Consider the following 16,307-nt stretch of genomic DNA (forward strand, 5'->3'; position numbering starts at 1 on the left):
TCATCCCCAATGTTGAGACTACTGCGACTCTTCACCACTTTTACCAAGTTACACCCTCACTCAGCTACTTACAGGACACAGAAACTTTAAGCAATACTTGCATAGTTTAACCTTGGAGACAATCCATAATGCGATTGTGGTATTCAGGAGGACCAAACACCACTTCACTTAGATTTTTGCTGCAATAGGTAGAATCACATTAGGGATAGTTTAATGAGAGCTGCTATTTTTGAAGGATACAACTGCTTCAAGAGAAAATTCACATGAAAATGATGCTATCCAGCTGCATATGAGAGCATTAACGTTTCATTGCAAGGGGCACCTGTAACACCAAACTATTCAAGATGATTGAACAGCACCACCACACCCCACTTTAGGACCGTATAGTGATGCACACGGTCCTAAAGTGGGGTGTGGTGGTGCTGTGAGGAATGGAATTTGGCGTACATTTGGGAGGCCCTCTTCACCACAATGCTATCCCCTTGCAACTCTCCCACTCTTGAGTGGCTTGAGATTTGGATCAGTCTATATAAACAGTTAAAACACCTGCATTAGCTCCATTTCTACACTTATGCCTTCTCTGCACAGTAGGGAACATGTACGACAATGTTTTAATATTTTTAAACCTTTTTTGTTAAAAACGGCTTATTGCTGTTTTTGTTTTCTGTGCTGTAGGACACATGCGTGATGATGTCACACAAATTTAAATTAATACTCTTAAGTTTTATAATATGTTCTAAACGGCTAATGCCATTTTTGTTTTCTGCATAGTAAGTTGCATGCACGACGATGTTATGTGTATTTTATTTTTAAACTTGTTTTCTAAGTTATTTTCTAACTGTTTTTGTTCCAATTTTTTAGAAATTTGTTCTAAAACCTATTTGATTCCAGTTCTGCCTGAAGATGACGTTTATAAATATGTCAAAAGTGCTTGCTGGATATTAAAATGTTCTTTAATGCCTTTTTTATGTGAATTTTCTCTTGAATCAGTAAAATTGTTGGCTTGACATCCACTCTGTTTTTAATAACCTGAGGCAGTCCTCGGAGAGGACGAAAACGTTCGTTGGGACGATCAAGAAGTACCGGATATTAAGGTTAAACAAAGTGAGTGTGTACTCTGTTTTTAACTCACTTAACAAGGGTACAACTGATATTGCAACTCTTACCAACTTATTCACATGCATACAATGTTCCATCATCTACTTGCATTCATATCCTTTAGTGGGGCTCTTGAATGCACTCACTCCAGAGGCATGGATGGCAATTAGCTTTACCTTGCTTTGTTTCAACTGTCAGTATATAGCTGCTTTCAATGTTGTATTTTTCCATCATGTTTTCAGTCTAAATTCGGTTAGTTTAAGTTAGTCCTAGTTGTAAGTTAGATCAGGAACTTTTAGCTTGGTTTAGGTTATGATAGGTTAAGCTAAATTAGATTAGGGTTGTTAGTTTTAATTGTCTGGTTTTGTTCATCCTAGGTTATGGCAGGTTAGCTTAGTTAGTGAGTAAGTAAATGTTGAAAAAAAAAAAAAAAAATTGGGATCTTGCTCATTTGTTTTCTGTCAGTCTATTTGTTTTGTCTAGTTTGTAGTTTGTGTTCATTTGTTATCACACTGTCTATCTGTTAACAGTATTAAGATTTGCTCAGTTCAGTTTTATTAGCATTAAGTAGATACAAGTCTTCCTACTAACTTCTTTTAGACCCTTTGGGGGACTACAGCCTTGCAGCCAACATCAAACGTAGTGGATACAGTAGCCAAACATACATCATTCAGAGGGATCCTACCTTTCTCTACTGTCTATCTCCTTTCTGTCCTTCTTCTCCCTCTTCTCTTACCTTCTTTTCTGCTGGTGTATAGCCTCGTGCATAGCCGATGTTTTTCATATATATATATATATACACATACATACATGAAATATATATATATATATTTATTTCTGTCAATTTTTGGATTTTAATGATCACACGTGATGTTTTTCTAACTGTCAAATCTTTTGACTTTTAAACTAGATCAATTGTTTATGAGCACTTGTGTCAGAGTTGTATCTTGCAGGCAACATTCTACCTGATTTATTATTGTTCATCTTCATGTTTGTTTTAGCAACTACAGTTGTTTTTCTTTTTCACCTCTTCCTTACATAACCAATGTGACCCTTAGTCCGACTTGACAATAGTGTTTTTGCTTTTAATATGTAAAAATTAAGTTTTAGTTCAAATATTGCTACCTTCTTGTTGGCCTTTAGCCTTAGCTCTGATATGGTGGGTAAAGGAAATGCTTTGTGATTGGTTGGATGTTTGCATTTCTTTGTAGTAGGCTGAAACAATGATGACAGTTACAATGCTGCAAATTAGCAGTGGCATGCAGTGACATTTAATGATAGAGAAGCTGTGCTGGCCCTGGATACAATCATTGGAGGTGTTATATGATATTTTGGTGTGTAGCATTCACGAGCTAAATCATATGAAGTTTGTGCTCTGTAAAGCATATGCACAACTGCATTTAATCTGCCTGTTTTACACGATTCAAATATTTTGGCCGTGGAAGCTATGCCGTATTCGACAATACAGTGCTTTCATTGGGAATATGCATATACGAATTTATATTCGAATGTACAATAGTAATCTTATCATTTTTTTTACATATAGTATAAAAATTTGTAATAAGATACATAATGCAGTTATAACGAAATATTAATTTTAATTAATTCAAAGTACTGTACATTAAAATATGAAAATAATTGCACAATGTTGTAAAGTACTGGCACACGGTAACTAACTGCACAACAAAACTAAAGATGACACAATCGATTGCCAGAAGCATGCAACATATATGTATATGATATATATTTGTCGAAAACTATAAAAAAAATTGATACATTATAAAAATTTTTTAATGAAATTTTTTTGTTGTAAGTGCGAATGATCTTAAGTTGAGGCGGTCGTAACTCGAGAAGTGACTGTAAAACAATGACTTGACCAAATGAAATGGCGACTAGAAAGTCCTTAATAACCATGGTCTGTGAGGACTAAAAAATAATCCAAATTAGCTGGAGTCTGTTACAACGTATGAATTTTTTTTAAAAATAATTTTCTTATACTTTTGGCCAGACACATCCGCAGCCGTCCATTATATCGAGCTTTTATTGTACAAAACCGCATGCGAACCTCAAGGTCAGTCCAGCATTGAAAATAATTCAAAGTTGAAACATTTTCATATGTGGGGTTTGTATTTATTACTATTCAGTTCTAAGTTTGAATTGTTATTAAAATATTAATAATTCTCTAGTTCAGACATTTTTAATTTCAATTTTGGAAATTAATAGTAACATTTATTATTAAACAGAAATTCTTACTTCGATATTTAAAATTTGAAATTCCACATTAAAAATTCTATTTCTGTAAAATTTCAAATATTTAACATACCTTTTTCTATAATTCGGATAAACCACAGTGGATTAATAGTATACAATTTGCAAAATACCAAAAAAATTAAATGCGACAATACAAAGCATTGGTAAAACTTTACAGCTCAATGTGAAGCATCATGTGAAGTCAGGTTAAATTACCAGATACCTTGCAATTAGAGTTGACTCTTGGATTGGTTTATTTTTGTGTCTTTAAGGGGTAATACAATTGTTTACAAATGCACATTACACCCTCGGGCTTTATTTAGTCTTGAAAAAGGGTGAAGTACATATGGACAGTCTACGAAAGTACAGTACATGTGCATTTGTAAACAATTATAGCACTCCTTAAAAATGAATTCACCCCTGGGCCATCTCTAGTTGCATCGAATATAGATACAAAGCTGTTTCTTGGTATTTAGTACGATTACAGACGATTAGATGTCAGTATTTTAAATTTTTATTTTATAGATCGTTATATTATTTTGTAATATTTTGTGCGATGCGGGCTCCACAATATACTAATGCGTGCCGCAGGTTGCCCATCCCTGGGTAAGAGGATTAGTCAGTAGGCACTCCAAGCTCTTCTCCATTCCTGATTCCGATGCAGGATTAGTGATTCCTGCATTGGTCAGCTGCAAGAAACCATTGGAGTCAGCTACAGGTTGCAACAACATATTTCAATAGTTATATCATTGTATCAGGATTATTACTATTATTGTAGCAGGTGATAAATTACAGTATTTGTACAGAACTTTGACTTGGACAGTGGAGTTCTATTGTTGTACAGTACTGGAGTTTATTTTTGTAACAAGTGTTGTTTTAGAGAAGTCTGACTATATATATATTTTGCATTTAATTTTTATATTCTTATATCTATTTTATTATTTTGCTATTTGTAATTTATGTTCTTTTGAATTTTAATTAATTTTATTTAGTTTCTTAATTAATTACATGTCAATGCTTGTTTTAAATCTGAATAGGATTTTTACATGTGCAATGTATTCTAAAATGCATTTGAATCCAAAGAAGGTTTATGAATAATGCAATATATTTAATAGAAAGTAAAAATATGTTACAGATGGATACTAGTCCTATCTTCACTGCTTGCCAAGTCCAATCACCAGGAACAATTATTTTCATTGCAGAGACAACCTTTCTTTAGAGGCTATGCCTCTGCACAAATATGTAAAACAGTTTAAAATGCCCGCAGGCGACAGTCCCAACACAATTAAAAATATAATATTGCATTTGTAAAAAAGGGTGGCAGAATTACAATTTAATAAAAAATAAAAATATGTTACAGATGAATACTATGAAATCTGTAACATATTTTTACTTTTTATTAAATTGTAATTCTGCCAGCTCTTTTTACAAATGCAATATATTTAGTTTATTAATTTTAAGATGGCTACAAGTAAAGGGTTTTTTTCATTACTCACTTGAATAATCCAATTGGTAGTGTTTCTTTTGTATATTATATCATTTGATAAGAGTTTTTAAAGAATTTTTCTGGAAATATAAAAGTTTTGATGCATGTCTATAATTTAAGTTTTGTATTCTTACTGTATGAAATATTAATGTATATTTAAAATATACATTAAATTGCTAGGAATCATGAAAATGAGAATACTAAGTGGCTATCAGTTTACCATCTCTAATCCTGAAGAATTAATCAACCAGTTAAAACAGATCACCTCCCCATCTTACATAACAGTGTTAGATTTTAAATCGTTGTATTTTTCTATCAAGATACCATCGTGCTTTTGTGCACTTAGAGACTTCCTGTTTAATGAGAATACTGTTTTAATGAATTTTTTCAAACAAAATCTTGGTAGTTAATATTAATTTTATTAAAACAAAGCATGTGCAAATATAACTTTAATTTAATATACCAAGAAATAAATTAAATAGTGAAATATTATCACTAAATTTCTGTACATTGTTCGATTTTATATTCTATTGAATCAAAATATTATTTATTCTCAAAATTTTGAAAGTTGTGATTATGATTTTTATGTATTCCTCTAAATTATTCTTGTTTGTTTTCTGATAATTATAAAATAGTAATATAATGTATTTATATATATCCTACTTAGTGGAAATATCAATATCTAAATTTAAAATATTTTTATTTGAATGTATTTTAATTCTTAAAAATTATTTTTTTATGTTGATAAATAATAATTAAATTTTGAAATTAAAAACATCAAATCCAATAATAAATTTATTGATAATTTAAACTTTAAAATATTAATACTAACTATATTAAAATATTAATCAATATATTAATAAATAAAATAAACATAAACTAATACTTGATATTTGTTTGTGTGTATGTATGTTTGTGTATATATATGTATCTATGTATCTAATGCATATATATACACATACACACATACACACACACACACACACACACACACACACACATATATATATATATATATATATAATAATAATAATTTGTTAAAATTATATCTAATGTCAATGTTTTTTACTTCAACAGGTAATCTAATAATTCATGATGTAGTTATAAATTATGTAGATATCCATTAGTTATTTTATTTCTTGGATGTAGTTGCTATGTTTGATAGGATAATACTTTACCTAATCCCATCCTTGAAGTTACACACCTTACCTAGTAGTACAAATCCCTGTAGTATAATGTAGTTTAGGAAATGTTATCAGTCTAGTTAGAAAATATCCATTAATTTTAGAAACATAACCTACTGCCATCCATATCCTATTTTAGTGCTTTCTCCTGTTTAAAAAATTTGTATCCTAAAATTTCAAAATTTTAAAAATCAGTATTGGATTTTATTATTAAATTAATAAGATTAAGTTATTGAGCTCTATGATTAAATAAAATATATTTAAATATTAATAATTGATAATTTTGGAAAAGAATTTCATATATTTTAATTTAAAATTTCCATTAAAAAATTATTACTGATTAATCAGAGCAATTTCGAATTGAATTTAAAAACACTTCTTAGGTAGAAGCAGAAAGTACTGCCATAATTTCTTTTCTTCACTTGTGAAAGATGGAAAGCACTAATAGGTGAAAATGGCAGTTTGGTATGACGATTGCCCCAACGAGTTTAGCAGCTGTTGTAACACCGGCTTCTATGTACTGCCGTTCTCCAGAACACATGCCAGATAACTAGTAAGTAAAATAGGAACTGAGAAATCGCTTTCACGACAGAATTTAAATATATTTGTCAGCATGCATAAGACTTCCCACTTTTATAAATATAATTAAATTTAATAGTATCATCCTATTGAATATCTATATAAAGATTATCAAATTCCAATTTAGTGTTTCTCTCGTTATACTCGTACTTGGCCAATTCAATGTTTTGTGGTATTTTTTATCGGCAATGCAATCTGAATTTTTTGTCACAAATTTGCGTAAACTTAGTTTACGTTTAAGATCTATACAAGTAGTCGTGTTGCGTATTTAAAAAATACTTTAAAATTATATTTTGTATTATTCATTTTTATTCGTATAGTATTATATTCTCTGTTTAAGAAAAACATTAAATTGGGATTATATTACCATTAAAATTATATGTATTATATTATACATATTGTTAATACATATTATTATAAATGTTAAGTCACAATAATATAAAATGTTATAACCAAATAAAATAATTATATTTAACTATCATTAATATTGTTAATTATGTTTAAAATTAATATACTGGATATGGCAAACTCAGTCCCCATAAACAATTTACTATATAAATTACATGAAACATTCAAATTGGCTGTCACTTTCTACTAAATATTTACTCATTCAGTATGATATTTTAATATTTTAAGTACTGTAATATTTTCCTTAAGGTTTCAAATGCTGATGTGATATTATATATTATATTTTGTATTGTGAGCCCCTCTCGGTAGTTTTTAGTTAGGGAGGAAAAAAAATAAATAAAGTAAAAAAAAAGTTTTTCAGGTCCGAACAGTATGTATTTATGATTATTAACTTTTATCAATTTTAGCCACTTTGGTTATTTGATGCAATTTATATAATGGTCTTTCTGTGGGGCCTGACTAATGTCATACTCTACAATTTTGTTTCTTAAAATGATTTATTTAATTTAATCAAAGCTGTTAAAAGTTAGATAAATTTTTTACCACAAAGATAGACTATTAAAAGATGGACATTCCAAAATAAGTTGTATAAACTTAATAACAATAATTAAATGCTATATAATTAATAATTTTTCAATGGAAAATTAAATGATAAAATATTTATTAAATATTTGATAGTCTATCTTTGATTATATGAAAAAATATTTCAAGACTAAATATGATTTGTATAAATTGCATATTCTGATTTTTATATTATGCATTGCACTAGCACTATTTTTCTCATTGGCAGGGTTTATTTTACAAAGTGCTTGTGATAGCTAAATAAAAATATAGGAGATTTTATATGTATTCATAATTAAAAGTAAACAAACTTAGATTATTAAAATATGTAAAAATAAACCCTGTTATTTATTAGTTATCACAAGGCTTAGCTTATTGAAATTATTTATTATTGGGCGGATACTGAATGAAATGGCCCATAATAAAAGTGACAAAGAAAAATATATATGGTTTAATTATATTATATATATATAAAATGTTTTAATTATATTTTTATATTTATTTAAACTGTAAATTTCTATTCAAAAGAGGTAACTGAAAATTTTAAGCAGAAAACTTTCATATTCTTTATGGGAAGACTTTCTCACTTTCCAGGCAAGCCTAAGTCTTCCTGGCTCACCCTTCAATCCTCGGAGGGGTAGTCGGGGTAGCCAGTTCAGTGTCAGCTGGCGCAACGGACGTCGCTATGGCGACCGCAAACCCTTGGTCCTCCAGACGTACATGGACGCTCAAGAGCATCTTCCCTATGCAGATGATAGTAAGGCAGTGACGCCCATGTCCGAAGATGGCGGAATAGTTATTCCCGTCTATACGAACTTGAATTCTCGTCATTCCAGCTACACGTCTCACTTATCTAGGATATCGTATACCTCTCATTGTGATATGTATAACAGAGGTCTGACAAAGGAAGGTCAGCTCATATCACGATCAAGGAAGCTTCGTGGCCACTACAGTCAGGTTAATATTTGTATTTAAATTTTACAAGTAGTTCAAAAGATGACATGTAAATTCAGCATCTTAGAAAAAATGTAGTCTGTTTAAACAAATAATAATTATGTAACAGTTTCTGTGTGTGTATCAAATATGATAATTAATTATTTGTGTGTGAAATGTCTTCTTTCAGTGTGCTGTCTTCCTTTTTTGTTTTTTTCTACATGTTTTGTATTGTCTGTAATTGTATTTAATTAAAAGTACTGTACATACAGTTTAAATTAGAATATGTATGATTAGATTATATTTAATGCACCAATATCACCAAAAAATCAAATTATGTGTGGGCCATTCATTCATATCCACCTCCATTTCCTTACACCCCTCGTGGCTCTCTTCACTGCTGGTGTTGTTGCACGTTATTGTTTCCCTTCTGTTTGCCTCTTTAGGTCTATCAGCTTCTTCGTGACTTCTGTAAGACAACTTTTACTGCCAAACAGCCTGTTATTTTCCTTGTCTTCACCTTCAGGGGGCATGCTCTTGTCTGGTAGAGTGACAACTCTTCTGCACTGCAGCATATTCTTTCTGAAGCTGTCCTTCTCTACTTCATAACTTTGTTTTTCAGATAAATATTTAGATATTTTCTCTTTGATATTTTATATATATAATTATTTATTTGAGAAATTAATTTTTTAATAAAGATTTAACTCTTGTCAACACATTTTACAATATATATTTAATTAAACTATAATAAGAGATTAAGTCCCTTGAGGTAAAAATTATAACTAATAACAAAAATTAAACTCAATAATTAAATACGGTAAACTCTCAAAAAGTCGGTTTTCATCTGTAGTTTGATTTCTTTCAATATTCAAATAACTTTTATTATACAAGTGCTTTTAATAAAATATTTATTTATTTTTATTTTCATTTATTCTAAAATGTATCAAAAATAGTCCCTAATACAACATGTTTTCTTTTAAATTTCTTATTTTTAATATAGTATTTTATCATCATTTTTTTCAATTTTATTTGAATTAAAGCTTTAAAATAATAAAATTTAAAAAGATGTATTAAAATTTTTATTAATTCTATTTGAAACTGAATTATTTATTGTGGAAAACAGTGAGAGAGGGATATCTATACTTTTCTTTTACTGTATAATTTTCTAGCATTTGGTAATGGATTTATATTATTTAAATATCTAATCAAATTTCTTCAATTATTTTATACTTTGTAAGAGTCAATTTATTATTAACATTGGATAGCTTCTAAAAAATTAATATCAATTTTAGATGATAAAACTGGTTAAATATGACATAATTAATAATTGTTTGGTCAGCAGTGTGTTTTTATGTAAAAATAATGAATTGCAATTGTAATGAAACAGTTATTTCAATTATTCTTCATATTTTTTAACATATTGAAACAGATTTAATTCTCTCGAAATTTTTCTTTAATTTTTTGAATTATTATTACGCAAAATTTTTACACATTTTTTAAGAATTGTCAATTACCATAAGTTTTTTCTGTTAAAATCCTAGAACTAGACAAACAGAAATATAACAGTAACAGGTGCACCTGACAACAAATACAACCAAAACAGAGAAAGAAAATAAACAGCTGATCTAAAGTCAAGGATAAAATCAGAGTTTAACATTTTAGGCTAATAAGTCATTTGTACATTATTTAAAATAGAAGTATCTTTTTAATAAAATTCAATTGTTGATCTAGCAGGAAATATTTAATAAAACAAATCTTTGTATGTAATCTAAAAATAGCTGATATAATAGATCGTTTCCATATTATATAAAAAATGAATATATCGTATACAATCGTAATCGGATTCGGCAGTGAGAAATGGTTAACAATTTTTGTAATTTCTTTGTGCTTGCTGAGAAATATTTATTTATATTGTAACAAACATTTTCAACCTAAATTCTATAGGTCATCGTCAGATGGAATACTGGAAAAAATATCTGGATGTTTTTTAAGATTGATCATTTAAACATATAAATTTAAAATACAGAACACAAAAACATAAAATGAAATAAATAAAATATAAATAAGTAACAAACAAACAAACTAAATAAATAAATAATAATACTAACAGCAATTAATATAAAGATAAATATGTTTTATTATGAAATTGTAAGTTGCACTACTATTATGCATTAACATATAATTAATATTTATGTATACATGTTTTGTTATTTTGTAGTTTTAATTGCATGGTGTTGTTGGGGTTTTTGTTAAATGCAAGGTAGATATCATTTGGTGTCTGGCAGTTCCTAATTATGTATAAAATAAATAAGTTAAAGTTAAAGATGTTTTTACATATAGAATGGTGGATGTGAACTATGAGTTTCTGTATTGCAATTTGTTTTTTATGTTGAATTTCCTTGCTGAAGATAACTCTTCTGCATCTCTGGCATTAATGCAATTAATCTGCTTTTATAAATTTCAATTTATTCCTTACTGATTGCCAATGTAGGGGAATGTTTAGTGCTCTAACGATAGATTTAAAAAAACGTTTGGATACAGTATTACACCTGATGATGATCTATAGAATTTAGGTTGAGAATATTTGTGATGATGTAAATAAATATCTCTTAGCAAGCATAAGGAGGTTACAAAAATTGTATAAATATAATATTCAGTAAAACCTCATTTTGTGTCCACTTTGCTTATGTGGCCATCCCTGAAATTTCCCTGTAAAACTGCATGTTTTAATATAAATCAAACTTTATCTTGGCAGCCACTCATTTAAATGGCTATTTCACTTAATTGGACAAGATAGATGTGTCCTAACTTGATATTTATCCCTATTTAAATGGTCAACAGAATAGAAAAACCTAACATTTTCAAATTTGATTTATTGTGTAAAGCACTTTGAGTAGAATTGAGCTTTGCTGCTACAGTTTTGCAGAGTTCTCTCCCACAGAAAAAATAATCCTTATTTAAACTGGACAAATCAAATTTATCTCCAGAATTTAGTAAGAAGAAAGACAATTATATATTTGTTTATTGATTTTATACGAAATCTGATTGTATTTTGTAAAAATATAACTATGTAAATTACTAGGCTTGGTCTGTGTCACTGATACATCAGTGACACAGACACTTAATGAAGAAAAATATCAATGAGCCTGATGTAACATCCAGTTTAATTAGTAACATTATTTCTACCACTCAGATGTATCTGTATATGTAGTGACTAATGTTTAATATTTTTTTTTGAATTTTCTTGTTAAAATATAGTATTTAAATAAAAGGTTTACATCCATTTCATAAAAATATTGATGTTATCTGTGAGTACTAAGCAATTCTGTTTAGTGCTGTGCTGAACAGTACTTGAATGAACCCTACTGCAAACAACTTACTTTCACTGTACTTGTTTTCTTATTTCAATATGTTATTATTCAGTGCTAATACATTGCCCTGTATGAAAGCTTGAATTACTGTATATTGCAAAGAATATACAGTAATATACAAAAGTTATTCAAGTTTTTATTTTATTTTACTTTTATAATCTGTATTAAACTTTTAGCAGAATTCAGTACAGTACTCTAATTACAGTGCTGTATGTTAACTTTGTCACAATTTCACCTAGGTGACCACCTCATTTGTATTGCCAGAAATTGTATACTTCACAGATGGCCACATTAGTAAGGTTTTACTGTATATTATTTGAACCAAAATTATAAAATTTAAATGAAAATAATATAAATTAAAAATAAATTTATAAATGCCATAACAGTAAAAATACATGAAATAATTAATGTTATGCAATTTGTTAAAAATCTTATGACACAGATATATGTCAATTGATGACAGACCTTCTTTCTGACATCCCAGTTGTACATCTAATTGGTGATAAGTATGACATACAGATAATATGCAGGATTGTATATTGGTCCTAATGCCATATTTATAACCATATGAAAAATTTTATAAAGGTAATATTAATTTATATTTATCTGGATGCTTCTGAAGAAGTTATACAGTGAAACAACTTAACTCTCTACATCTTAGCCCAGGATTATTGTTAAATTCTAAAATGAATTTCTCAAGGTAATACAAACAGTGTTTGAGTCCTTATCTTTACATCCTTTATTCCAACCAGGAACCACTAAACAGCAGGCGACTTTGAAGCAAAAAACTTCTAAAACAACAGACAAACACTATCAGACGATTACACGCAATTTAAAAATGATCCCGACGCCGACCTGTTATTGTAGGCTACGGCGTCTACAAACATTAAAAATCGCTAAAAATCACTCACGACAGCATCTTTGTTATATAGTAGACATTACAGCTGAAAGTCCTCTGGCGGATTTGGGATTCCTGGTTGGAATAAAGGATGTAAAGATAAGGACTCAAACATTGTTTGTATTACTTTAAGAAATTCATTTTAGAATTTAACTTAACTCATAACTTAACTCATAATTTGTTTTGCTCATAACATAATAAGCAAAACAAATTGTAAAAATATGACTTGCTTAATGAGCGACGTTTTGCATGACGAGTAGCGAGAAGAGGGGAAATACCAGATTGTGCACATGCTCCATCAGTCTGTGTTTAGCACTCTTTCCACTAGCATCTTAGTGTCGCTTGTGATCAAACATTTTTCAAAACTTGTGTTCAGACATATTATGTATAAACATCAACAACCATCACCTGTTATATAATAAACACATCAAATGATATGCCAAATTCTTGGGCTATGTAAAGGCTATAATTAAATATTAGAAGTTACTGTATTTTGATTTTTTTTGTTTTCTGCAAATTGGATTTGCATTCCAGGTTGGTTCATTCATGCTAGAAAAAAAGATAAAGATGATTCATGCTTCTTAACAATGTATATTGTATAATATTCTTTGAATAAACGTTATACATGAAATATTTGAGTATTTTTTTCAGCATGGAATGCATTATCGTATTTTACATTAATTTATATGAGAAAAACTGTTTTGCTTAACGAGTGTTTTCGCATTACGAGTAAGATTCTGGAACGAATTATGCTCGTTAAGCGAGGTTTCACAGTATTTATAAAGTAATTGTTTCTAGATGATAATTCTCTTATTTATGATATATTTGGCATTGTTGATTTTTTATTTATGAGTTTAGTTACATCAAACCATAATGATAAATTTTATATATAGACAAATGGTGTTTTATTGGTTCAGCTCTTTTTGAATTTTTAGTTGAATTGATAATAAGACACAAGAGAAAGCTTCCAACTCAAAATTGAGTTATGTCTTGAAACTTCATAAGTAATGTCTTTCGGGATCCAAACAATTGCTGGATTAAATTGGACTATATTACTACTACTATTAATAATTAAATATTATGTAATTTAGCCTAGAGTTATGCATTAGGTGCCATCTTGTATTAAATTTAATATTTAATAATTATAATTAAATTAATATTTATTAAATAATTTAGAAGGTTTTGGAAGAAAAGAATCGGCCCAGAGCATGACTTAAACCTATAACTGTCACTTATTATGCATATGCGTTGCCAGTTATGCTACCCAGACTGCCATCCAATTTTTGCTTCCAGAACTATCAATTTAGATTTAATACACTAGTGTAAATCTAAAGTTAGATTTAGTCTGGCAATCATTTAGCTTTAATATATAATTATTGAGATGTTTACATTTACATTTGTAACCTATTTCAGGAAGGAGAAAAACAGTTGGCATAGTGAGAATTTATGCAAATACAGTAGACTCTCGCATAACGCAGGGGATATGTTCCACGTTGTAGGAAATCGCGTTGTATGGGACGAATTAATTTATGCAAATTCAGAAGTTTGTAAATTGTAACGGTTGTCAATAAATCTGTACTGTACAACCAATATTAACAAAATGGCATCGTTGGAACTTATTTGTTGATACTTCCGATAGTGAATAAATGTTAAATAGTGAAGTGCATAATTTTATTTTAAGTTGAATGAAATTATTTTCCTCTTATATCTTTAAATGAGTATGTATTATTTTTTTATAAACTGCTGCTACTTTAAACTATCAGTTTCACTATTCATATATAAACAGCAGATAAGTGTATACATTTACTTTTCTAAACAAAAAATCAGAAACTATGTGAAAATATTAAATTTATCTTGTGTTATATGGGACTGTTTATTGCGCAGTATGAGTACTAGTCGCAATTTTTTTGTCACGTTATACGAATTTATGTTTTACGGGAGTGCGTTTTACGGGAATCTACTGTATACTTGTCAAACGCTACAGAGGATTAAAAGTTGAATTTTGACGATAACCTTTAGATCAGTGTTTCTCAACGGGTGCGATATTGCCCCCATGTGGGCAATTTTTCATATTGGGGCGATTAGTAACAATTTGTATTTTGGGGGACAAAAATTGTTTTTTGTCCCCAAACATTAGTAACATTATATTAAGAATAATTAGATATTTTATTCGTTATATCGTACAATAATTAAACAAATAACATTATACTAGTCACTAGTCTATTCAATGCAATACAAATTTGAGGGCCGAGGCTAACGCCCAACAAAATTTTTGATTAATGTTCCCTATGGTAGCAAACATGGCGGCTCGTCTTCGAAACAGAGGGGACGCACGTTCTAACCTAACCTATTCTAATAAATTACCATAATTATTGCCAACCAAATTATTAGAATAGGGGTAATTAATTAGAATAGGTTAGGTTAGGTTAGAATGTGCGTTCCCACTGTTTTGGAGACGAGCTGCCATGTTCGCTACCACAGGTAACATTAACCAAATTTTTTCGAAGTGAAGGGGGCGATACTACGCAACAGTTTTATTGAAGGGGGTGACAATTTGTTAGAGGTTGAGAAACACTGCTCTAGATGGAGTCAAAATCAATTCATCATTGCACATTTTTATTTATCAGTAGAAAGGCTAGTTTGTAGATATGCTGCCAGTTAATGTAAATCATGTTAATAAAATGCTTGGAGAGTGACTTGCAATTTACAATCATGTTTCAGAAAATGGAGCTGAAGATGACTTTTAATCTTTTGAAAATGTTTTGTGGAGCTAACATTCAATACTAAAATGACTGACTGTACAATAGAAAAGCACAATAAAAAACAGTATCTTGCATTTTTATTATGGTTTTCTTTTTTGGTAAAACACTTTACCTTGACCATTTTATTGGTGAAAATGATCCACATTTTCAGGCTGTAAATTAACCTCTTGATGATAAAAGCATTTGTTTCCAGTACAAAGTCTTCAATTAGGTAAATTGGCTCTGATTGTTGTTATTAATTACAGTTAAAAGTTTTATCATAAAACATAAATATTACCTGATAAAGTGATTTTAAAAAATATTGAATTTTTTCATTCTTTAGCTTTTAACCTCTCACCATAGTGTTTGATCTGTATCCTGTTAAAAAAAAATTCTGTTGGCTTTACATGGAAATTTAGGCCCAATAGAATCTGTTGGACCAGTAGATCCCATGGAAATTTAGAGTCAATAGGATCTATTGGATCTAAATTTCTATGCAAAACCAATAGGATCTATTGGTCAAATAGTCTATATTCAACCAATAAATTCTATTGGTTTTACACAAATATTTTTACTCAATAGGTTTATTTGGTCTAAACTTGCAGATAAAATTAGTTTTTATTGAGTCTGCATTACAAACTAGAATTATCCGTCTAATTCATTATTATTTTTAATAATGAGCACTTCATTGAAATAATTGATTTCTTGTTTTAAAGGTTATTTTGTTACATAGAAGATTAATTGCCACTTGTATGTGCCATCATAATTGGGTGCTGTATGAAAAATTTTTATTTCATA

At 29.2% G+C, this 16,307-nt stretch overlaps 1 protein-coding gene across 4 annotated transcripts in view; it reads left to right on the forward strand.

Moving 5' to 3' along the window:
- LOC136990759 (sodium channel protein para-like) overlaps positions 1-16,307 on the forward strand; it is a 476,095-nt gene that overhangs the window by 188,263 nt on the left and 271,525 nt on the right. For 3 of the 4 annotated variants that reach the window (XM_067289190.1, XM_067289191.1, XM_067289193.1), the window contains exon 11: positions 8,161-8,523. The exons of the other annotated variant lie outside the window; for it this stretch is intronic. In XM_067289190.1, coding sequence (XP_067145291.1) covers positions 8,161-8,523 — 363 coding nt within the window. The remainder of the gene's footprint in view (positions 1-8,160; positions 8,524-16,307) is intronic. 4 annotated transcript variants of the gene reach the window in all.

This window comes from Centruroides vittatus, unplaced genomic scaffold (assembly GCF_030686945.1).
Source record: "Centruroides vittatus isolate TY-2023 unplaced genomic scaffold, ASM3068694v2 contig_134, whole genome shotgun sequence".
NCBI lineage: Eukaryota > Metazoa > Arthropoda > Arachnida > Scorpiones > Buthidae > Centruroides > Centruroides vittatus.